Source organism: Balaenoptera musculus, chromosome 16 (assembly GCF_009873245.2).
Source record: "Balaenoptera musculus isolate JJ_BM4_2016_0621 chromosome 16, mBalMus1.pri.v3, whole genome shotgun sequence".
NCBI classification, from domain to species: Eukaryota; Metazoa; Chordata; class Mammalia; order Artiodactyla; family Balaenopteridae; genus Balaenoptera; species Balaenoptera musculus.
The window spans coordinates 60,867,285-60,892,375 of record NC_045800.1 but is presented as its reverse complement, the minus strand read 5'-3'; the positions used below and the strand labels follow the sequence as shown (position 1 = coordinate 60,892,375).

The window sequence follows — 25,091 nt, the reverse complement described above, 5'->3', positions numbered from 1 at the left end:
GGATCAGGGTCAACTTAAAGACCGGGAAAGGAAACAGAACAATCATGGTTTAGAATGACAGAATATCAGACCGGGGACTCTGACATCTTCTGGTTCAACTCCATCTCTCTACTAGGAGGAATCAGTTGTTCAGCGCTGTGCCGAAGGCCCCACTGCAGTGGGAGAGCCACCAGACTTCTCATCCCTATGTCATGCAGCACACCACACAGCCACACCATTCTTTGCAAATAATAGACCAAAGGGCTTCAGTGGACTCCGTGACTTTACAGCTACCAAAAATGGTTGTGCAAAAAACCTGCTCCCTGGGACAGGTGGTGCCAAGAATTGAGGCCTATATGCCCATCCCTGGGTCCTCAAAGTCCCTGACACTCCCTGTACCCTGTGACACACTCAACACGCCCCTTCCCTGGTCAGAGCCTGAGGGGCAGGAACAAACAGGTCCTTACATCATAGGCTCCAGCCTTGATCTGCTGATACAGCTTGTGCTGATCCTCATCCCAGAAGGGAGGGTAGCCCACCAGGAGGATATACAGGATGACCCCTACAAGACAGGACACAGGTCACTGGGTTCAGTCACCTGCTTTGCTGAGGAACCAAGAAAAGCCACACAGGGCTCAGAGCCACCCAGAAAGTCAAGGCCATACCAGAAGGAGAAGTGAATGGCAGCCAATAATGCTGTGCCACTATGCTTCACTCCCCACGTCACCAAGCCACGTCCGGGATTTCTTTAGGCACAACCCACCTGCTAAGGCATGGGCAAATCCCTCTTCAAGAAGGATGCAACATCATCTAGGAAATACTTGGGGAGAAGGGTGTGATGGGAACAGCCATCCCGGGGACACCAGAGCAAACACCGTGAGTTCACATATACCAGACGCCTGTGGGACCCACAAGGAAGAGCAATGCCTCTTTCTTGCCATCGCTGGAAGTCGAGGGCCCTTAACACCAAAAAGCTGAGTGTGTGGAATGGGCTTACCGCAGGCCCAGATATCCACAGGTTTTCCATAGGGATCTTTCCTCAAGACCTCAGGGGACAAGTAACCTGGGGTGCCAGCAAAACCTGTAGCGGAAGAGACAGCGGAGGCACACTGAACCCACTTTCTCTTTCATTAAATCCACATTAGCAATTTCCCCCAAGTCCCTTCTTACTCCTGTTGCTTTTGCTACATAAGCTCTCAGCACATGGGCAGCAAGAGATGACGGGCTAGGCTTCTTGTAGTGCCCGGAATCTAAATCAGAGGGCAAGTCCATGTGTCTACCAGGAATTCCCATCCTCCCCAGAGGCAGCAAGAACACAGTGCTGACAGCAGCAAGTCTCACTGTACTGAGTCATGGAGGGCCAGGGGGAGTTCTGCACCCTCCCCTCCTCCAGTCCCTGAGGAGCCCAGGGCCATTAAGGGTCTGGCTTCTAGTTATGAAAGAGGAAGGCAGATCAGGAAGAGGAGGAAGGGCGGGGGCTGCATTCCAGGAAGACAGGGTCACTCTTACCAAACCAAGCCTGTTGCTCTCCCTGTACTTCGATGGCTAGGCCAAAATCAGCCAGCTTGACTGCGGCACCCTTGCATTTACTCGCCAGCAGGAGGTTCTCAGGCTGTATAAGGAAGACAGAGAACCTCGTGAGGCACCCACCCCGCAGCCCAGAGGGAGCCTAGTTTGGGCCTCGCAGTACTACCATCTGGCACCAGGTGGCGCCAATGCTTCACAAGCAAGAGGCAAAGGGGGAACCTGGGTAGTACCTTCAGGTCCCGGTGGACAATGTCATGCTGGTGGATGTGGTTAACACTCTCCAGAATCTGATGTATACAGTGGCTGCAAAAGCAGAGGAAAGGTCAGTTCAGGGTTAAACCATCCATGACCACACGCTGTGGACAAAAGCACTTATCTCTGGGTCAGGGATTCACAGAGAATCACTCAATGAGGAGCTAGAACCTTGGACTTCGGACATCATCTGTTCAACCTACTTTATAGAAGAGGAAACTGAGGCCCAAGCAGATTAAGTGGTTTGTCCAGGCTCTCCTGCTAGATAATGGCAGAGGGCAGACTAGAACAGGGTCCACCATGCCTCCTTAGACTGTAAAGACCCAACATATTCAATTTGTTTCCAAGAAACTGGGGGACATCTCAGACTCCTGAGAAAGAGAGACCATCCAACTCCTTCCTTGTTTCTCTTCCCCCCTATGGTAACTCTGTTCTTGGAGAAGAGGCTTGTGGTAGCAACTCAGGAAGGATAGTCCAACTTATTAGCCTAAGCCGTTTTGGGGGTGGGTACACTCATTCTGCCATTTAAACATTTATCGAGCACCTACAGGCATTGTGCTTGGTCCCACACCAGCTGTAAAGATGACCCAGTGCCTGCCCTGAAGTTTATCATCTAGTAGGGGAGATAAAACAAGTACATAGGCACCATCAAGAAACAAGGTACTAAAGAGGGTTCCAAACAGGCACCTGAGGAGCATTTCTGATCATGATTTTTCATAGAAAAAGACAAACTAACCTAGAGTCACATTCAGCTGCTGATTCGTGAATCCACCTTTCAAACCATCCTGCCACACTTGCGGTCAAACTCCTGGTGGGGTATACTGGCAGTCTAGAGCACTGGTGAAAACTGGGGGATGATTATGTCCCCCAGAGGACATCTGGCAATGCCTGGAGACATTGCTGGTTGTCACAGCTGAGAGGGATGGTGCTACTGGCATCTAGCAGGTAGATGCTTCTAAACCTACAACGCACAGGAGGGGCCCTAACGACAAAAAATTATCTGGCCCAAATGTCAGTAGTGCTGAGGCTGAGGAACCCTGGCCTAGAGAATGGAGCAGGTACTACCAAGTGTGTGCTGAGCTGGTGACCTGGACTTATTTTCCCTTCCTTTAAAATCTGATGCTGGGGCTTCCACAAGAGCCAAAGGGTCTTGCTGGGCTCCTGGAGGCTGAGGCTCAGGCCTCCCTATAGGACACAGCCCAAGAGTAGGGCAAAGAGACTTTAAGACTGAGCTGAAGAGGCGAGTCTCCACAGAAATATATAATTAGAACAGAGCCAGGCTAGCAGGGAGAGTCTTCTGGCCAAAAATGGCAAAAGTGCGAACTGTCCCAGCAGAGCCAGGCCAAGCCCACTGGTACAGTCACCCGCCCCAGCTCCCCCTCCTCCCCGCCAGGCTCCCTGAGCTATCACTGCCTCCTCCTGCCCAGAGCCTAGTCCTCCCCTGCTGGCACTGGAATTCATCTCCCACTTGAGAATTTTTCCTGAGGCTGAAGCATCTGAGGTTGATCAGCAAACACTGGCCTCTCAGGGTTGAGAAATCTGTGAGGAAGCTGTGCTCCCCCACCCTCCAGAGGCAGCCAGGGCTGCCACATACGCCTGAGAAGCTGCAGGCAGGATGATCAAAATCAGGTTGTAAGGACATCACCCGAGAGAAAACTCAGGGCGGGGGAGGAGCCGAGGAAGGAAAGGCAGGCCAAACAAGCGCCCAAGAGCTGTGGTGTGGGAGGAATTCTGCTGTGTCACACGAAGGAGCTGCCAGGGCTTCCTGGAGGGCTGGGGGCTGAAGGGTATGGCTGAGGAATGGTCCTCTAGCCCGCGGAGCCCCACATGGGGGCTGGTGATGGTGGTCAAGACACAAGGTGATTCAGGCTGAAATCTCCCAGGAAGGTTCCCTGGTTGGATTATTAACCCAGACATTTACACTCCTTTGGGACACAAACCATGTTTTCTCCATCTCTGGATGATCCCCAGGATGCCTCGTATGCAGTAGGATTTGTCAAAAGAAAGAAGCAGGGATAGGGAGGGTCCTTGGGCCCTTGTGAGTAGGCGGTGGTGCAAAGAAAAGGTATTTCTGGTGTGAAAGCGTGAAGGAGATATGTAAGAGCTTTGCAAAAAAAACTGATCTGGGAGTGCTGAATTATTAACTCCTAACAATACCCACGGAATGTAGCCTGAGTCCAGCTCTACAGAATCTTTGTCCAGATAAGAGCTCTTCTGATCTCCCCCAAAGACGATTCAAATAGGCAGGATACCTGGCCCCCAGGGCCCTCATCTCACCTGGCATCAGCTTCACTGTAGTATTCTCTGGCCACAATGTCTTCAAACAGCTCCCCACCGGTAACACTGCAACCAACAAAGAGGGTCAGAGGAGGCAGGTCAGGTGTCCAACCCCAGCATCCAACAGGTAACAGGTCACACTGTACAACAGCTTTAGAGAAGTGTCAGCTCTACATGCAGTTTGTCTGAGAGCCCAGAGCACGCCAATCCTTCAATGACATGGAGCTTCTTCTTGGGACAACATGGGCCCTCCCTTCCCCCTGCACATTTCTGTTTCTGTAACCTATAGATTAGCTAATACTCTGGTAAAGATGAATATACAGGCATCTAAGAGAAAAATAATCAACCTACTCAAACAGTCCATAGCTTTATTTGAGACCAATATGAATATGAAGATTCAGCTGCCCAAGAATGACAGACCTACCACTGAAGTTGAAGAATAATGAGACCAAGGACACAGAGACCCAACCCGGAAAATACCAAAGAGGCATTTCTAGGAGGTGAAGAGCCACTTTTAAGAAATTAAACCATAACCGAAGTGGAGGAGAGACCAATGGGAGCCTAGTTTATGACTAATAAAAGGTACCTTCAATTTCCCAGAATTTTTAAGGTCATGCAAAGACCTATGTTCTACTTCTTCACTAAGGACAACCACACCAAGAAACAAGAAAAAGCATCTGCACAAGGTGTGCTGCTGAACAGAAATGCAAGAGCAATGCCATCCCGGGGTTCAGAGCCCGGGGAGATACTGAGCAGGAGACCCTCGGTAACCTGCCCATTACCAGAGAAGTTCAAATCAAACCCCTCTCCGCGGGCAAAGGAGGGGGACCCTCTGCAGTGGCTGAAGACCCAGTTTTAAGAGGCCTTTTTTCATCCAAGCCTTCCTCTTGAGCCGGCTGGAGGGAAAGGCCCCACATCCCGTCAGAAAGCGGCACTTACAGGTCAACACGAGTAGTGAAACCCTTCTTCAGAAATACTGTCATGGAGGCGTACTGCAAGAGAGGAGATGGGGACAGAGATTAACAGAGAGAAAACCTGGAAATCCTACTCCTCTCCTCCTTGGCCACCCCAGCCCTGCCCCGTCCTGCCAGCCCCACAGGCTCTCTCCTGAGAATGGGCAGACGCCCAGCAGCCCCAGTCCAAGGCAACATGGCCACAAAGCAGAGACGATCAGACAGACCCCAGGTCCAGCGCTCTGGTCGCCACCTCAGACTGCCTACAATGTAGGCGAGAGACAGAAGCTTTGTGGCTAAGAAGTAAAGACAGGACGGAGAAAAGCAAGAACCTTCTTCCCAGAGGGGCTGGTCCCAGAGAAGGTAGTCCTGGGATATGACATGTGAGGGTGCAACGCAAAGCGAGCAGCACCGAGGGACACAGACTGCAGGGGGACAGAGAACGACAAGATGGGAGAGCCTGAGAGCCTGGAGTAAATGGGGACAGAAGAATTAGAGGGAGGGGAAGAAGTGGGAAAGGCAGAGCCCAGCAGGGAGGCGCGTGGAGGGAGGATGACAGATGGTGCGCACGGAAGGCAACACACAGAGTCAGGCGATGACAACAATGACCAATTTATTAAGTGCTCACGACGTGCCAGGCCTTGTGTTAGGCTCTTTGCGTACATTACTTATGCTACAAGCATTACTGAGTGACTACTGTGTGTTGGACCCTGTGGTAGATGCGGGATTTAGGAAGGACAATAGTAACTGGCCTTCAAGGAGTTTATTATTCCTGATGACCACCACCCCGAGATAAGTATTACTCCCCATTCCACAGATGAGGACACTGGACGCTCAGGGACATACAGTTTCTTGCCAAAGGCCAAAGATGTAGTGGGTCCAAATGTGAACTCAGCTCTTTCTGACTCCAAGACTGGTCCATATCACTGTTTCCTATAAGAATGTGGAGTAAGCCCACACACCCAGGCAACAAAGCAATGGAGCCCGGAGAGAAACCACTCACGAATGTGCCTACAACAGCATCAAGACGGCTCCGAGAGGCTACTGCATGAGCTGCAGTAAAGGCTGCAAGAAAAGGCTGGCGAGCAGAATCCCTTCCTCCCTCCCCACCTCCAGAGCTCGTGGGCAAAAGCTCAACCTAAATGTCTTCTGAGGTCTCCTCTTCAAGCCTGTGCCCACAAAGCCACCTCAGGGTTAAATGCCAACCCTTGAGCATCATTCTAATGCAAACACAACTGTGTTTTGGCCAACCATCCTAGCTGCTCCTGTCCCTTCCCTCACCTGCACTCTCTTGATGGGGAGCCTATGTTCCAAAGGGCTTCTTCTGTTTGACATTCACTCCATCCCTCAGCAGTTCCAGGAGCACCTTGCAGAGCACTTCAGGAATGGCCTGACACCAAACCAACCAGTGAAGTTCTTGGATACAAAGAAATCACAGTGTCTCTTCCATGTCTGGCCCCAACCAGCTCAAATGACAACTACCGTTTCCAGTGTGAGAGCGTTTCATCAGGGCTGAGGCACTTTCCTACATACCCTTCCCACCAAAGCAAGATCAGCCGAATGTAAAATACAGGCACTCAGCCATCACTAGAGCCCTGTGGTTTTCCTCACTTGACAAATGAGGACTCAGGCCTGCCAGGGCTAGAACCAGGGCCTGACAATTGTTTATGCTTCATATTGCCAACCTTATTAGATCTGATCTGGTTACTCAACCCAAAATTCCACCAGAACTCAGTATTTCTGCAATTTACCAATGGGATCAAAGGCAAGTGGTACTTCTAAAACCCCTCCTCCTCAAATGATTCTCTCCTATACTCGGGCACATAAGCTCATACTTCTCTAGGCCTGTGGGGGACAGAAGGAAGGAGCTATAGCCAGACCCCTGCCTCCCTTCCACCCTAACTGAGCCAGGCACGCTCAAGCGAGCTCCCCTAAAGCCCTGCCACCCTCCCTCCTCACTTGTGGGTCTCTGGCGGGAGTTGGTGTCTCACGCTGAGTCCTGCTGCAGCTGCTGCTACCTTGCTTCCAAGAGGACTTCCCATTTAATTAAAAATTTGCTACTAAAAAGCATTAAAGTGTGTAATACAAATAATCCCCTGGAAATCAGCTGTCCCAGAAGCTAAAGACCAGCTTCATTAGGGAGGTGACTAACAGCAGCAGGATGATGCACTAACAGGGCAGCAGGTACGATGCTAACAGCCACTCCCAGGGGAGTCCTGCCTCCTGGCCCTGCCTCCCCAGGATCCCTGCCCCCAGACCCACCCCCCGAACCCAGCACAGCAGGGCTGAGAACAGGGCAAAAAGGGCAGGCACCCATGCCTCTGCCCAGACAGGGAGTCATTGGAACTTGCCCTTCTCCAGGAAGGCCACACACGGAGCCCAGGTGGGAGGAAGCTGGGAGGGGAATCAGAAGAGCAGAGCAGCAAAGGAAGACTAATCCTCCCAGGCCACCCAGCCCAGAGAACGGCTTTGATGTGTGTCTCAGAGCATGGCACCGCCAAGACAAGGAGGGACAGGTGTGCAAGGCTCCATCGCTGAGCAAGACTGCTATCTTTTTTTTTTTCCATTTGTAAAGAAAATTAACAGGGGACTGAGAACAAGACGAGAAACTTGAATGCACCACTCTAACTGCCAACCTAGCAGATTCTTGATAATAATGATCCAAATTACAATACCTAACTCTTAGTTCAGCTGTTTCAATGTGCTTGGCATTGTGCCAAGTGCTTTTACACATGTTATTTGACTGAACCCTTGCATTAGCTCTGTCGGGTAGGTACTTCTATCACCTCCATCTAACAGGACAGGAAACGGTGGCTCCAAGAGAAACTCACCCAAAGTTATACTGAGTGGCAGAGCTGAGACTTGAGGACAAAGCAAACTGACAGCAAGATCCCTGATTTTGTGGAACTGCCTGCCAAGGAGTCACTTTCTCCATCCTCTTAGGCAAAGGAGCTCCAACCTGTCCCCACTAGCCCTGGCCATTCTGATTCACTCAACAGTGTCCATTCGGCACCTCCCTGAAGCAGGCGTGACTGTACATGCCACGGACACAGCTGTGAACAAGGGAAACACAGCTCTGCCACTGCGCAGCCTCTGGGGGATCGGGGAAGACGGGCTTTAAAGAAGCACTTACACAAATGCATAACCAAGCAGTACTGTGCTGAGGGCTGTCAGGGAGAAGTAAAGGATGCTACGGATGCATGCGGAAAAAAAAAATCCGACACCCAGGCCATTCCACAGTCATGAGAGGGTACGAAGGCCAAGGAGGACCAGACCAACTCTAGACAGGAAGATCTGGAAAAGGAGTATGAAGCATTTACTGCATTACAGTGATAAACCTAATTATTGTTCTTTACAAACTGTGGAAGGAAGAACAGGCCAAAAAAAAACACTCGATGTCTCATACCTTCAAGTACTGACAAAGCCACAACGCAAATTTTGTGGCTGTTTCCAATTCTTTAAAAACCACCCAACAGTACGCCACATTTTAACTAACAAACTTTGGTCAAAAAAGCACTGACAAAGTATCACTGTTCATGTCCATGGAAATAACACAGTGGGAAGGAGGTCCTGTCATCCCATGGGCTGGTGAGGGATGAACGCTGTCCTCCAGAAGCAGGTGGGCAGGGATTTGGGAGCTGCTCAGTTATGATCCAGTTTCCTTCTTTCTTTACAACTGCTTTTGCTACACTTACTATTAGCTGTATGGGCCCTGGGCCCAAGGTAAAACGCAGCCAGGCTTGAATAACTTGCGAACTGAGTTGGGTCTGGGAGTCTAGAAGGGATCACTTCTGGGAGCTGGAATCTCCATTTTCATCATTTCCATTTATTTCCTAGGCCTCCTTTGCTTGCTGAACCTTCTCAAAACAACTCCATGAAGAGGCACAGATGACAAAACGGAGGCACAGGTGGGTGAAACCATGTGCCGGAGGTCACAGCTAACCAGCAAATCCCAGATTCAAACCTAGAGGACTTGACTCTAAAGCCACAGACCTTTGCTTCTCCACGTGCAGTCCATGAATCAGCAGCGTGAGCATCACCAGGAGATGTGAGGAAGCTCAGGTCCACCCCAGACCTACTGAATCAGAGTCTCAATTTTAACACAATCCCTAAGTGATTCACGAGCACATGAAAGTTTGAGAAGTGCTGCTCTAAACCACAATGCTAGACTGTGATGAAACTGCTGGGGCAGCTCAGCACGAAGGAAGACAGAGTCTATTCATTAGAGGAATTTAGAGCAGGGAGCAAGCAGGGCACAGGTAGAAGACACTTCATTCAGACTTTAGATGATTAGCACTACTGCCGTTTCCTCCTCTCAACTCCACGCCTCTGGCCACTCTCCCAGGGCTGTTTTAGGTCCTGCAGGATGCCTCAGAACCAACAGGCTTTAAAAAAAAAAAAAAGTAGACTTTACCTTTTAGAGCGATTTTGGGTTCATAGCAAAACTGAGAGTAAAGTACAGAGAGCTCCCACCTACCCCCTGTCCCCACACACGCACAGTGTCCTCCACCATCAACATCCCCACCGGAGCAGTGCATTTGCTACAGCTGAGGAGCCTACACTGACACATCATTATCGCCCAGAGTCCATGGCTTACATTAGGGTTCACTCTTCCAACAGGCTTTCAACTCCTGGGGCAGAATATCTATCAGGGAAAAAAACTGGGGGAGCCTGGCTCCTTGTACCAAATACCCTTCTGAATTCAAGTGCCTAAGAGTCTGACAATAACCAGAGGTGGACCATATGCTCTCTGCTCTCAGCTTCCTCAGTTCTGCACCACTCTTGGGCTGGTCCACTTGTATCCCTGAGGGACGGAGTTAGAGGCTAGAGCCAAAAGGGCCACAGCTCTGAAGGACGGAGCAGCGGAGAGAGGAGAGGAATACTGAATTAAGGGGACAAAACTGTCTCCTCTTCTGCCACAAGCCAGGTCCGGCTCCATGGCAACCCCGCCTCCTGGACCTGCAGCTCCCCCACATCTTCAGGAGTCCTGGTTCCCACTGGACACCAGATAGCCTGGCTAGCCTGCTCTGCCAGGACATGGTCCTGACTCACCCTTCCCTCTCCCTGCCCTTGACCCCAAAATAGGGCCTCAGACCAACACGCTCAGGATCTGGGAGCAGTCGTGAAACAGAAGCACAGTTCTAGGCGATCAGATGCTGACAAAGGGAGTGTGCCTTGCCTGGCCTTCCCTGGGTCCTGCTCCCTCCCGAACAGAGCAGATGGCTGGGGTAGATGGTCACTCCACCTGCCTTAATTCTGAGCTGGGGGCAGGTGATTAAAAAGAACAAAAAGCGGGAGGGCTACCAAACCAAGTAAAGTCTAAAAGGTCGAAAAGTATATATCTAATTTAAAGGAAAACATAAAAAGAAGGCTCGGGCATTATTCAGCTAGAATCCGAGTTTTGTACTTGCCGGTTGATTCTCGATTGTCTTCATCCTACCCTGACCCTGCTGTGGTCAACCATGCCTGTGTCACAGGTAACGCAGACATGGTTCTGCTTCCTGCATCATCTACCCCACACCTTGTTCTCCTCCCTCCAGGAGGACAATTCATCATTGCTCTACGAGTTGGTCACCTGGGACATAAGGAAATGAAGTTGCTGTCCGCAGACCCTGAGACCCGGGACTGGAACACCAAAATGCTTCTGTGCTCGTGGATGGCTTTAGTCACCCACATTCTTTTTTTCTCCTGCTCTGGAACTGCTAGGTCAGAGGTCACAAGCTCACAAAGCCTAGAGGGACCAGGTAGGCAGTACAAATGTGAGATAACAGCAAACACAGTGGCCAGCGGGCTAAAGGGGCAGCCACTGCCCAGCCCCAGCTGATTCCGGCCACATATGGATGTGGGCTCAGCAGAGCCAAACCTTCTGATTTGAAAGATTGGGAAATAGAATTTTTTTCAAAATGTGAAATCTCGTTTTAAAATACTGGCAAACAATACAAATATTTTTAAACCACTGGGCCGGCCAAACAAAACACGCCTGAGTCTGTGACTGCTGTTTTAGCTGCTCCTCTCATCATTTCTCTTCTACCTAAGGCAACACTTCGGTCCCCACCGTCCTGTTTGCAGGTGAGGGTCTAACTTCAGAGAGCTCCGGTAGTTCCAAACCCAGGAATTGTGGGCTGAGAGGTGCTGGCTCCGTGGAAGACTGCACCAGGCAGAGCTGAGCACCAGCGATGCCAATCTGCTTCGGGTGTAATCCAAGCTGCTGATTGCCATCTATAAAGCCCTGCACGGCTGCAGTTCTGGTTACCTCACAGCTCCTCTCCCCTTGGGCTGGAGTACGACCTCACTCTCCTACCTAATAGCTCCCGGTGAGCACTCCAGCCCGAGATCTGGGAAGCCGGAGGCTGAGTACCTCTGGAGGAAGCATCGAGCTTCGGCAAGTCGCCTTACAGCCCCAGCTGCCAACCCAGCGGAGTGGGAGGCCTCCAGGGCACTGTGGGAGCCCCGATATTGAGGCTGTGCCTGAGGAGCGCAGAAAACGTGTTGTCCTTTGTGATGATCACAGCTTTCAGGGAAAACCTAGGAGATGCTCCCTGCTCTGCCTCAAGTCAAGCCCGGGGCTTCTGCTCAGACACTGCAGCCAGCCCAGTTTCTGTTCCCTCTGCAAGAAGCACCGAATTGGGGCCAGCGTTTTTGGCAAAGACTACTTCAGCTGAACAATGTAAAACGGAGCTGGAGTGGGCTGTGGCAGGCAAACCTCCTCGGCTTTAGAACAACCAACAATGTGCTCCTGTCCCGCATGTCAGGGTGGGAGCAGGGAGAAATCCTCTTATTTTTCTCCTTCTCCATCCGAGTGGCTCCTGCCATCCCATCTCCAGAGAAGCCAGGCGGGTGGGCAGCTTGCTTTCCCGGCTCCGGGGAATACAAACGGGAGCACCATGGAAACCCCCAGAGTGTGCACGACACCGCAACAGGAACAAAACTTTTTCAAGTCCAGAAACAAAATCCGGACCCTTTTATGATGGCCATGGAAGGCCCCTGGTGAGGGATGCTGGCAGGCTACTAGCCCAGAGCCTCACACGCCGAGGACCTGGACCTCAGCCCACAGATGGAAGGAGAGGGGAAGAAAGCGAGTCTGAAACATATTCTGATACCTCACTCCCAGCCCTGAGATGGCACCACAGGGATGGAGACACTCAGGTCTCTGAACTAGAACACCCCAGAATTCTGAGCAATATATGGCTGCTATCCTGCTTGGGCAAAAAAAGACACCAGGCAAAGGCCCAGGGACGGAAGTGGTTCCCTACACAAAAACAGTGGATTTCTGTTCTCTCCAACTTCCACAAAATGCCCAAGAAATGCTCTATATAAGGGCACTTACCAATGTTTGGATGCTTCAAAAGTCGGCATATCCGGGCCTCACGTTCTAGTTTCTGGTGATCTAAGAGCAGAAGAGAGAAAACAAAAGCCATCAAACATCCATTCTATTTGTGGCCACCTGGCTATTCATATGCTTTCAATTCTTAGGCACCAACTATGCCCTTTTTACAATTTGCTGAATTAATAGAGCAGGTCACGGCAATTCTGGAGACAAGTATTAATGACAACCTTTTCCTGATGAAGAAGTGCCTTAGGAAAGCTTCCCAAGTTAGTGAGTGGCAGAGCCAGGATATGAATCCAGGTCTTTAACTAAAACTGTAGTGCTCTTTCCACCACAGCAGGGATTTCACTGGGCCAGTGTGTCCAGAATCTCTTCCTTGTTGGAAATACTAATAATAATGGCTAAGTTTTATTGAACACCTACTACAAGACCAGATATTGTGCTAAGAGTGCTGCATATATTCTCTAATGCAGTCTTCATGGCAACCCTGAAACATAATGATGCTGACAATGAAGATGGTGATGATTTGAAAAAAATAATAATACTAGCTAACATTTATTGAGAGCTTACTTCTACACCAGGCAGATACATATTTTAATTTAGTCTCAGAACAATGCTGTGAGGTTGGTAGTATTATGATGCCTGTTTTGCAGAAATTCTGCTTCTCCCCAGGATCCTCTTGGCTGTCCACTGCTGAGAGCTCTGACCTCTTGGCACTCAGGCTCTGGGGTTACTCTGTTTTGGTGAAATGACCAGAATCCAAGAGCCCACAAATCTAAGCAAGCTGTGTTGGTCAGTTCCTTCCCCAGGAAGGCAGAGATCCAGGAAGTAGAAAGAGAGGCTGCTACTACTCAAAGCAAGGTGGCCTAGAAGCCCTGCCTACTCTACCCCCACATCTCTACTTGCTGGAATCCTGCCAAAGTCACCTGCTTCACAGAGTCTTCCCTGTTCCTCCTGGTAGTCTATGACTTCTCTCCCCATGACCCACCCCCGTCTCCCACAGCACCTCTTATAATTCTCACATCACACATTAAATCATACATTAAATCTTTCGGTCACAAGCTCTTCAAAGGGTGGGACCTCTCTGCGTGATGCTTCCTAGAGTTCCTTCCATATCAGAGGCTTAATAACGGTTTGTCAATAACATTGACAGTAGTAGTAAAAACTACTATTTACGAAGCATTTACTATATGCCAGGCAGAGGCACGGATTATCTTATTTCATCCTCACAGAAACCCTGTGAAGTGGAGGATCTGATTAGCTCCATTACATTGTAAAGGAGGAAACTGAGGCTTAAAAGTTTCAAGTAACCTGGCCAAGGTCCCACAGACAGGCAGTGGATGCAGGTGGTCCGAGCCTAGAGCCCTCTTTCTCCATTGCTATGATGTAATGACAAGATAAAGAAAAGTGAGAGTATCAAGTAAAGACTCCAGGCTTTGGGGGGCATAGTCCAGTTCACCTCAACTTCTCCAGGTCCAGGCAGATACTTTCCCATCCATAGCTGCCAAGCAATTCCCGCCTCCCTTGGTAGGGGCTTCTGCCCATCCCACCTCTACCTAAATAGCAAAGAGTCTCTGTAAAGCCTCCCATGACCCTCACAACCCTCACAACCATCTTACCAGGCAGGTGCATTAATTATCCCATTTCACAGATGATAAAACAGGCCCGGAGAAGTTAAATAACTTGCCCGAGATCCTACAGCAGGAAAGGGATAGAACTGTGATTTCAGGCCCAGGCCTGCCTGAGATAACGTACGGATTATAGATGAGAAGGAATTCATATTTATTGTTTCACCAACCACCCTCAGCTTTGTCCTAAACTTTCCCTCTAGGGACAGCTCTGCTTTGTGGAAGAAGGACGTGGGGACAGGCAGAGATTAGTTTCTGCTGCCTAGCTAATCCATCCCAGCTGTCCAAAGATCTGGGTCAGGCCTTCCTCGAGTTCAGTATGACCACTGACCAGGATGCAGCCAGGAGAACTCCAGGTAACCCCACACTGCCTGGGATCCCTCAGGGCCAGGGACCTTCAGAAGGTAGGCAGTTGAGGAAGCAGCACTAGCCCTGCCTGGTGGCAGGGGGGCTTGCTTCTTCCAGATCTGGCCAGAGGATGTCAGGGCGACCCTACCTTCCTCCCCATCCCTGGACGTGGGATGGCGGTACCAAGCTAGTCACCCTAAAGCTGAAGTCCCACCAGCCCTCTCTCTGACCACTCACCTCACACCCTCCAACCCCCAACTCTCGGGCTTGGCTGCCTGGGCAGGTGCAGGAGAACAGTATCTTGCCATGCGGAGGTGGCAGCTGAGGGGAAGGTCCAGAAGATTAATGTTTATCGCCTCCCTTAAGACTCTTACTGGCTAATAGTTACAGTTCCACAACAGCAAAAGCACTAAAAATACGGGTGCTCTAGCTTTATCAGTGACTCAGAGTAGGAAGAGGAGAGACACAGAGTCACACTCCCAGCTCCTTGAAGGAGCTGCCCAGGATCCAGAGGGTCCTAGATAGTCACTTAGTTCGACCCTAACTCCAAGGAGCTGAGCCCCACATTCTGCCCAAGGCCCGTGTCTCCTCTGAACCTCGGGCTGCGTCTTGGTCCTTGCTCTGATCCTTAGTCATGGAGTCTGGCCATTAACACATCAGCTTTCGAGTCAGAGAGCCCCAGACTGAGTCCCAGAGCCACCACTTTGGGTGAGTTATTAAACCCATCTGAGCCTCATTCATTCACTCAGAAAATATTTATTGAGGCCTACTATGTGACAGGCACTGTTCCAGATGCTGGGGATATGGCAGTGAACAAAAGAGATAATAATCCCCACCCTCATCGAGCTGATATCCTAGAGGAGCTGGGGGTGGGGAGGGACAGACAGTAACAACTGGATGGTACGTTAGATGCCGTGGTAAGTGCAATGGAGAAAAATAAAGCAGGGAAGCGCAAGAGTGGACACTTAAAATAGGTGGTCAGGGAACACCTCAGCAAGGAGGGGACGTTTGATTAGAACCTGAAGGAGGTGAGAGAGTGAGCCAGGCACATAGCTTGGGAAAAAGTTTCTTTGCTTCTAAAATGGAGGCAGCGATATCCGTGGATTAAATGATGTATTTGGGTAAACGCTCAGCACAGTGCCTGGCACACAGGGAGAGCCTCCTTTCCAAGGGCCCAGTGGTAAGACGGATGAGACCTCCCAGGCTGGGCTTGTGCCCATGGCCATCACCAGAGACACGAGAGAGTCGGGCCCACTCTCCCTCAGCCTGGGCAGTCATGGGGTCCACAGCACAGCAACTGAGCCCTCCGACCTGGCTCCATCAGAGCCTCCTGTTTGGGGGGGGCCCGCCTGTGTCTAGAGCCTACAGGGGAAGGTTAACAACAGGGGCTCATCAGACAGAGGACAGCCCAGGAAATGCCGCTGCCCGTGGGATCCCTGGTCTTCCTCGGCCTCAGCCTTGCTGGATGTGGCGCCCTGCCATCCCGAAGCTCTGCTCAATGAGCCGTGTGGTTTCTGCTTACCACGTTCTCCCTGCCTCCTTACTCCTCACACAGCCAGCCAGAACCCCACCTCTCCAGCTATCGTCTCTTGTCCCTTTCCCCCCTCACTTCCGGTCCTGTTGTCCCCTCCAGGGCTGCTCCATGTCTGGGAGAAAGCAAAGGGCTCCACCCCAGCAGCAGTGGTGTTTGAGGAACAAGTAAGGTTTGCAGAGCATCTTTTCCAGATGCAAGGTCTGTCCTGTAAACTCGCATCCCCAGCCCCAAAAGGGGTGAGGCCACTGTACTGGCCTGGTCCACAGTGGTAGGTCCAGGTCCTGGCTTGGCATCCCAAGGTGATAACACACCTAGCCTCTTGTCACAAAGGCAGCCTTCTCCCTTGACAGCCCCCTCCTTCCAGTGACCACTGAGCTTGCCGTTCCTAGGGAATAGCCCAGACCTTCCAAGGCTGACCCTCTTCCCACCCACCTTTCAACTGGGCTCATCCCCACCCCCTCACACGGCCCAGCCCCCCCTTCCTGTTTGACAACGGCCACTTCCCGCTTTTGCACAGGGCCACTTCCTGCCTGCCTGTGCGCTACTGCCATGGAGAGACCCACCCCTGCCGGCCTTCAGCCCAGCTCCAACCATAGCCCTCTGCAAGGATTTCCCCTCAAGAGCAGAGGTGGCAACAGGAGCAGAAAGCAGAAGCGGCCGTTATCAAGATCCCGCTTCAGGCTTTCCTAACAGCCCACCCAGGGCAGAGCCAGGCCCTGGGACACAAGGATCCCTGGAGGCCTCACCTCTCCCGCTTTCTGCCCAAGCGCTTCAAGACTTGGTTCAGGGCACCACAAAGGCCGAATACCCTTGACAAGAAGGGCAGCAAGGAGTGACCAGATGCAGAAAAGAGGAAGCAGACAGTGAGGAGACGGTGCGTGACAAAGGGGCGGCAGAAACACCTCTCCCTTAGGACCCCAGGGGAGATGCCCACTCCAAATTCACTTTCCTTCCCCAACAGGATCGGGGCCCAGGGAGGGCCGGTCAGATTCTCCACAGCCCTGCAGAGACACGCTGGCTGATTTAGTGACATTTCTCTAAAACCACGAATGCCACCACCAGCTTCAACTAAGATCCTGCTGCCATCTAAACATACAACCCACTGTAAGTGGGAAAGGACACAGAGCCCTGCTCTGGCTATGGGGACTCTCCCCAGGTTCCAACCTCAATGACACTCTTGACTTCTCAAAGGGTATTTCAAAGGTCTGTGCCTGTGGCCCCAACATGGGTTAGGAAAAGCTTCCCAGAGCCTATCGAGTTCAGATGCTCGATGTGGGTCTCTCCTCTTGTTGCTCTTCCAAGTGCCCCCCCCTCCAGGCCCCCCGGAGATATCGCTCCGAGGAGTATAAACAAGGGCAGCATAGGGATTTGGTGTCATAATCCACATTCCCCAGCTGCTTATAAACAGCCCCTGGCCTTGGGCACTGACTAGTGGGAATCCCAAGCCACAGTCTCATTGACCTTACCCTGCCATTGTGATGCCACATCCCTTCCTCTTTGAATCTCACTCTAAAGGTGCAAAGTGCCCAGTTAAGAGCAAAGTCCGTGTATCATGTAAGAGCAGGGGCCACAGCTTCTAATTCCTTCACACCCATACACCCGGGGACTAGCTGAGGGTTGTGAATACAGTGAGACGGAGCCTGAAATGTGCCCACGTGAACCCCTGGGGCTCTGTCCTTTAACCTGGTGTCCCCCCCTTCTCTTCAGTCCTAACTCGAGCAGTTTTAACTGGGCGACACAAAGACCTGAGCCCTACTTTGGTCTCTGAATCTTAAGACAAGAGAAGCTTTAACTAAGGAGGAAAAGGAGGGAGGCACCAAGAAGTGCCCCATAGTGAAAGTCTCCCAAACCAGCTTGGACAGAGAGAATCCCCATGGGGTCACTAGCAAGCCCCAAGAAGGCAAGGCTCTGCCTCTGGACACTCTCAAGGGCCAGAACAGGGTCAGCCGCTGAGTTCTCCATGCCCCTGGCAGGGCTCTGGGTGCCTGCAGCCTTTGCCCACTGTTTTGGTGACATTTCCTTCATGGTAACCAGCCCCAAGTAAAACATCCCAGGAAGCAGCCCCTAAAAATAGCTCCTCCCAGGGCAGCAGCAAGCAGGGGGAGGGGAAAGAGAGGGAGGAGAAAAGAGGGGAGCAGATGGGAAGCTGCTGCTGCTGATAGAGCCCAGGAAGTAGAGGTGGTGCTGGGGGGAAGTGGCTGGAAATATCCCCATCGTAGAGCGGTCTCTACCCACAGAGGTGGTTACAGATGACAGCAAGACCTAGCCAGCAGCGAGGAGGGATTTGCTCCACTGGGCTTAGAGCTCTGGGCCTAGATGGAGGGGTGCGGGGGTGATATACCAGGATTTATCACAGGGACAAAATATCCAGAATATGTATTTTAAAGGGAAGAGTCAAAGGGTAAGTGAAGTCCATACTGCTTAAGGATGCTGGGATCTGAGCACTGGCAAAATCACTGGCATGCCTACATCTCAAAACAAACCAATCTTTTGTGTCTTGGTTTCCCCACTGGCTGTGGGACAGATCTGGCTGGCCAGGGGCAGAAGACAAAGGGCCTCTGCCGAGAGGCACTCAGAAGGTGCTAAGTGCCCATTTCTTCCTGTCACCACCCTTTTGGCACCCAGGGGATCAGGCCCACGTCAGCCCGCCAAGGCTGTCCAGAGAGCAGCAAGCACAGAGATGGGGCAGAAGCCTGTCACACCCACTCCTCCCCTTCCCTGTCTCCAGCCTCAGCAGAGAACGGGGTCAGCCACTCACCTCTAGGGTTTCAGCACAGCCTCAAAGCTTGGAGCACAGCTCCTAACAAGGGACCAGAGCAAGCAGCAGGAAGAAGCAAGCAGCAGGGCTTCCCCTACAGGATGGGGCCACCTTCCAACCTCCATCTCCACCCTATGATGCCAGCACCCCAAGTCACTCGGGGAAGGGGTGGGAGGGCAGGGAGGCAGGCCGGCCAGTGTTGTGTGAGCTAAGTCGCACAGCTCAAAGCATGACTGTGTGATGAAACTGGCCCTTAGCACAAAGAAGGGGCCTCCAGGCTGCTTCCTCATCTACCCAGGGGGAAGGGTCAGAGGAGCTCCTTCACTTATATACAGGATGCCCATTTCTCTGTCAACAGAAATTGGTCTGTTTTATCCTCAGGAGAAAAGCACGGTTTTGGATCTAATATCTAATCTCCTTAAATGCTTCCTCAAGTCTCAGAGTCCCAGCGTTCCCATGCTGCATAGATTTCTCTTTCTTCTGCCCCTCCCTCATTGCTGTATCACCCTCCTCTCTCTTCATCCTTAACAGGAAAGTCTCACTTGGAGATACCACAGGGGACACAAATGTCATGGGGGCTACTCAGGCCAACACTAAGGGGGTGGAGACTTTTAGCTGGCACCACCCAGGGGGATCCTATTTCACTCCTCAGGGCCAGCTGGACCCAGAAAGGGACAGCCTTTGCCCTTCTGGTGGCCAACATGCCACAACTCCAGCCCCTCAGCTTGCCACAGCCTTGGACACGAACTGGCACCCCAATCTGGGGGCTCAGAAGCAGGCCTCTAATCACAGAACAGCCCACGTACACAGATGGCCACATACCGGCCAAGACACCACCTGGAGAAGGCTGGGCTAAGGTGTGTCTGGTAAATCTCAGAGAGCATGGCAACAGCAACTGTCACAGCTGTCGCTGACTTTAGACGGCATTTCTTGAAGTGTGGCTCAGGGTCTACCTGCATGAAATTCACTAAGGCACTTGTTAAAAATGTCGATTCTGAGGCTCCACCCCAGACCTGAAGCAGAATCTCTGTGGACAGAGCCCAGGAATGTGCATTTTTAACCAGTCTTCAAGGTGATCCTCTTGTACACTAAAATTGAAAATTGCTGCTTAGAGGAAGTCCCAACATTGCCCTATAAGGCCGTTTATGACACGGAAGGAAGATGATAAGCTGCACTGTCTTCCTATATCTCCCACCTGCTTTATTCTCCAAGCACAGGTCTTTAACCTCATCTGTCCCCCCTACAGCTGTGTCAGGCCTACAGCCTGGCTCCATGGATGAGAAAGGGGGAACCCAAGCCAGCACCAGGGTACAAGGGATCCAGCAACTTGGCTATGAGTTTCCTGAGCGCCAAAGCCAAAAGGCAACCAGGCTGGTTACACAGTCCATTCACTCAACAAGTATAGGAGGCTCAATATGTCTCAGGCACTTTGCTGTATCAATATGTATCCGGCCCCACCCACACCAAAGTAAAAGAAACAGATATGGTTCCTACCTTTACCTCCCAGGTCCTGAGGAAGGGGAAAGCTTTTGCTTACATTTAGCTTCAACAGAAATGTCTTCACATGGGGTATACAGATTAAATAAATAAATAAACAAAGCAAGTGCTCTAACAGATTTCATAATATTGTTTCCGATAGCACCTCTTAGTAAGGCTAAGTATCCCATCATGGTGAAAGCAATCGGAATTCAGATAAATGGTCCAAATAGAGAAGTTTCTTATGACCTGAACTGCTCCAAAGATAAATCCTAAACTATGTAGAGAAAAGAAAGGACCATTTGCCCTTCAACTGTAGCAATATGGGAAATGCTTTGGATATAAGCAAGAGAGTGGGATATAAAATGTTATGCTCCACGAGGTGAAAATCTATATGCATATGAATAAAGATAAGAAGAGAATATGAAGATTTAAAAATAAAAAAAGACATAAGGGCTCAGGCTTCTGGGGGAGGGGGTGCTCTTAAATCTTAAAATAACGACTTATCATTGCCATCACCTGGCCCACTAGCTCTGCATCCAAGCCTATTTTAAATGCCTCCTGCAGCCTAGCTGAGAGCTAAGCTTGGAACCACCGGCTCCCTTAAGAGCCCCAACTCTACACCTACTGCTGTTCCAAAGCAAATGGAGTGACGTTATGTGACTTTCAGTGACTCTACGTGGACAGGCCCGCAGACAACATCAGCGCTCAAGGCTCAGCCACGTGGACTCCCTACCTTGTCGCACAGCCACCACCGTGGGCCCCCGAGGCCACCATGACAAGAAACAACAGAGCAAAAGAAGGATTCCCCATCCAGAGGCTGACCCCCCAGAAGACCAGGTGATCTCTCCCCATGCCTCCTGGGCCACCTTACCATGGATGCCAAGGAGAACCGGCCCGATACGCTCTTTTTCACTCGGCAGCACAGAGGATCACAAACAAGAAAGATAACAGGCAGAGAGACTCAGCAAACACAGCAAGCTCCTTCAGACCCTCATGGATGACCCTGGTGGGCCCACCACATTCCCAGACACAGAAAATCCAACACCTGTGGAGCCCAGACAGACAGACAGCGACGAGTGAAACCCAGCCCCAGCCGCTGCACCTTTATAAAATATACAGCGTAAACTGAGAGGCTGCAGGGAAGCCACGGCCTTCACTCCCTAACCCCATGGGCACCAGCCTAGTGGGCACTGGCCCAACCCTCCCCAGGAGCTCACACCCCCCACGCCCACACCTACAGCACAGCCCCTGGATGGCTCCCTCCATCTCCAAGACAACACCCTCCCACTCTCAACCTCCAAACAGTACGGGCACTTACATATTCCTGAACTCTCTGTTGGCATCTGCGCCTATCAGCCAGGACCAGGCCTCTGTCCCAGAGTTAACCTGGCACACAGGCCACACAGCAGAGCCCCAGTTTTGGCATAACCATCTCGAGAGAGGGGGAGTTGCTGCCTAAAGCATATGATCTTACACAAGAATCTTCTTGAGGAGAAAAGAAATGAAACCTCATCCCATATGGGCAGGGAAAGAAAGATATCAGCTGGGAAAGATGGGACCAAGGTTGAAAGAAGGTGAGGACTGAAAGGGACATGATCACATAGGTTAGGGAAGTTCAGGTGGGTAGGGAAGGAGTAGAAAATGATGGCCCAAGGCAGGCAGCTCCACAAAGTCACCACACCAGCTACCCTCATCCCAGAGTTCAGCTCCCAGCTGTCTCTCTCTCTCCCTCCCTCACCCCTGGGTCAGAGGACAGTGGTGCGATGAGGAAAGCAAAGCATTGCATCATTAACTGGAGACACCAGACACCAGCCCCATTTCTGATGCACCAGGGCTATGCTGTGTGGGCACGGGGAGGTATCCATTCTCAAACCGTCATCCCTGCCTGCGCCCTGCATCCTTGGCCAGAGGATGTCTGCCAAAGAGTCCAGCCCACCGCATTGTCCCGCCTCCCCATGGAAGGAGGGCATCTGACTGCCCACATATCTCTATGGCAACCATCGCCTCCGACTCAAGGTACCCAGAGAGAAAGAAAACAAACAAATAAGTCAACTTAATAGCCAATGTAGAGGAACAGCAAGAGACAGGGGCTGGGAGGGAGACAGCAAGACAATCCCTGCTTGTGGGGATGGAGAGGGGCCCTCCCAGCCAGGAGGCAGACACAGCCCTGCTAAACAGGTCCCAGAATAACTGACATGACAGAAGCCCACTGTCATTTTATAGCTTCTCCAATGCTTAGGGACATCTATTACATCTCTTACCCCAGAGACGCCCAGGTCATTACTAGCCATGGCCCACATCTTCTCCAGGGCATCTGTCCTGGCTCCTAATATATTTATCGCATCCTATTGCCTAGTCTTAATTCCTTTCTATGAGTCTCATAACCTTTGTCTTGGTGCTACACCCTGCAGCTCTCGATGACCTGACCCATCCACATACCTCCATACTACACACACACTGTTTTCCACAAAGCACTTCACACATTGTTGGGTCTATACCTATCAGATGAGGTGAGTTTGGCAAGCACCCAATACAAGGTGCAGGGAGTGTAGATTCAAGGTGTGAGAGACAGGGCCTGACCCTCCTGGCCTCAGGTACTTGGAAGGATCTCACAAGTTAGGCCCCCAGTCCTGGGTCTTCACAATTCTCAGATCCCGAGGCCAAGCTGCTCCCACTCCGACCAGGCCATTGAGATTTCCAGACCATGAGGCATCAGCCTCCACCCAGGACAGACTGCATCTGCTGTTGCTGCACCACCAACTTTGTAATTTGATCAAAAAAGCAATCAAGTTCATCTGGCAGGATTTGTTCCTGAGAAGCCCTCGCCAGTAGCAGCCTCCCCTGATGTTTACAGATTTCCTTCCCTTGGGAGTCTGTTCTGCCGCCTGCTGGGCAGGGGGAGGCTGGATTTGTCAGAGCTGTTCACTTACTGCATTTTCATCTTAAGTCCCCACTGGGGCACAGGGACTCGGACAGGCCTGGAGTGGTTACCACTGCCCCAAACACAGACTCCAAATGACCCAAATGAAGAGCTAGCCACCCACCACTCCCCATATCCTCCACCTCCATAAAAACCAAACTCCCCTGAGCCTTCACAGACTACTCCTCCCAGCAGCAACCTACATCTCTTACATCTTCATTCTTTTCTACCTGTTCCCCATACAATTCCTTGCCTGGTTTCAAAGTCCACCCACCCTGAAATCCCAATGCTTCTCCAAGTGCTAAAACGCACAATCCCCAACTCCTGGAGCATCTTCAGAAGAATCCATAGCCCTTGGAGGCACCCTTGGGAGAGACCAAGATGGGGAATACTCACCCCGGGCAGATAACTTCTTGGTATTGATGATTTTGGCTGCATACTCCTGCGTGGAGGTTTTCTTCACACACCTGCGGACCACAGAGAAAGCACCCCTGGAGGGAGAAGGGGGAAAGAACTGGGAAACGGAGCAAACACACTTCAGGTCTGAGGACAGTGATGCTCCCATCACTAGACCTTCAGTCAAAATCACACACACACACCAGCGTAGTACCTATCACCATCCAACATGGGGCCGAAGGATGTGGCCTCGGCAGGACACTCAACAGATGTGGGTGGAGGACCACCCTACTCCCACACCCACATCTAGTTCTGGGCAAAGCAACAGCCCTGACCTCAGGCTGTGCGTCAAGCTGGTGGCAGATGCTTAAAACACACACCTGCTGCATCTCACGGACAGCCCTGCAGTCCCGGCCTAGAGGACACGGAGAAGGCAAGAGACCCTGCCCTTTTCTCAGCAGGAATAGTTGGGGGTAGGAGGAGAGATTAGAAAGAGGGTATAATCCCCTGAGAGAGAAATCTCCCTCAACCATGGGGGAAGGTGAGGAAAGTGAGGCTCAAATCCCCCTCACCCGGCTTCATCCCACTGTAACCTGGCTCAACTGACAGCAAGGAAAGAGAGGATCCAGTTGTGGGTCTCAGACATCAACAGCTCCCCTTTCCCATGATATTTCCCTCTAGGTCCGCACCCCCCCACCACCACCCCCCCCCGCCCAGTCCCCCACGGGAGCTCGCACTCTCCAGCTCTGGAAACATCTAGGGGGGCGGGCAGGGCGGGGGCTGCAGTGGCCGGGCTCGCCGCCGCGGGTGGGGGTGGGGGTGGGGGTGGGGGGGCTGGGGCTGCTGCAGCGGCCTGCTTAGTGCGGAGGGGAGGGGGATGCTGCGGCTGCGGCGCGCGGCTCCCGGGACCGCTGCAGGGATGGGGGGAGGGGACGGGGGTGCTGCAGCACTGCCCAGCAGTGGGGCTGGGATCCTGGAAGCTGCACTAGCCGGGGGCGGGGCCGGGTACCAAACATCCCCCCACACCCGGGGACCGCAGCGGGGTTGGAGCTGCAGGGCCGGGGAGGGTCCTGAGTGCCAGCCGCGTGGGACATAGGACGGGATGCTGAATGAGCTCCTGAACTGAGTGGGAAGGAGGCAGCGGGCAGGTGGGGTCGGGATGGGGGGCGCCTGAAGGCTGCAGGAGGGGCGGGGCTGGGGGGCGCCCAGGAGCTCTTCAGGGGTTGCAGTCCCCGCGGCAGCGCGGGGTGCAGCAGCTCGGGCAGCTGCTGCAGGGCGCGGAGGGCGCTGAGGGGCAGGGAGCTGGGGGAGACGGGGCCCCCGGAGGCGGCTGGCGGGAAAGGCTGGGGGTGGGGCGGGCCGAGGGGGCGCTGCAGCGGCTGGTGCAGGGCCGGGGGGCGGGGCGAGGAGCCGCATAGCGCCCGGGCGGCGGGGGCAGGGTGGGGGAGCCCCGGCGGGCGGCGGGCGAGCCGTACTTGCCGAGCTCCTCGAAGAGCTGGTAGTCGTCGGTGAAGCGGGTGCAGGTGGCGGTGGTGGCCATGCTGGCGGGCGGGCGGACGCGGCGGTGCAGCCCGCGCCGACGTCGGTGCACAGTCACCACCGCCCGGCCGAGGGAGCAAGAGGAGGAGACGGGGCTGAGCCCGGCAGCACCGCGAGACTTTACCGGGGAGAGCGAGGGAGGGAGGGACACCCCCGCGCCGCCCGCCAGCCCCG

The 25,091-nt window shown here is 52.4% G+C and overlaps 2 protein-coding genes across 18 annotated transcripts in view; both read right to left on the bottom strand.

Annotated features, from left to right (window-relative positions):
• The window catches only part of CAMK2G (calcium/calmodulin dependent protein kinase II gamma), a 53,905-nt gene extending 28,902 nt beyond the window's left edge, over positions 1-25,003 (bottom strand). For 14 of the 17 annotated variants that reach the window (XM_036827865.1, XM_036827871.1, XM_036827867.1 and 11 more), the window contains exons 1-8: positions 23,379-23,460; positions 12,316-12,375; positions 4,975-5,027; positions 4,036-4,101; positions 1,737-1,809; positions 1,489-1,591; positions 977-1,060; positions 447-541 (exon numbers count right to left, since the gene is read on the bottom strand). In XM_036827865.1, coding sequence (XP_036683760.1) covers positions 447-541; positions 977-1,060; positions 1,489-1,591; positions 1,737-1,809; positions 4,036-4,101; positions 4,975-5,018 — 465 coding nt within the window. In that variant the 5' untranslated portion in view covers positions 5,019-5,027; positions 12,316-12,375; positions 23,379-23,460. Of the gene's footprint in view, positions 1-446; positions 542-976; positions 1,061-1,488; positions 1,592-1,736; positions 1,810-4,035; positions 4,102-4,974; positions 5,028-12,315; positions 12,376-23,378; positions 23,474-24,853 lie in introns of those variants that run through there. The other 3 variants (XM_036827874.1, XM_036827878.1, XM_036827881.1) reach the window with 3 other exon arrangements.
• LOC118882321 (calcium/calmodulin-dependent protein kinase type II subunit gamma-like) lies at positions 5,444-24,986 on the bottom strand. Its single transcript, XM_036827882.1, has 4 exons — positions 24,854-24,986; positions 23,379-23,473; positions 12,316-12,375; positions 5,444-9,373 (listed from the first exon to the last, which is right to left on the bottom strand). Exons 1-4 carry the CDS (start codon positions 24,916-24,918, stop codon positions 9,360-9,362), a joined length of 234 nt encoding a protein of 77 aa, XP_036683777.1. The 5' UTR covers positions 24,919-24,986; the 3' UTR covers positions 5,444-9,359.
• Positions 25,004-25,091: the final 88 nt, after the last annotated feature.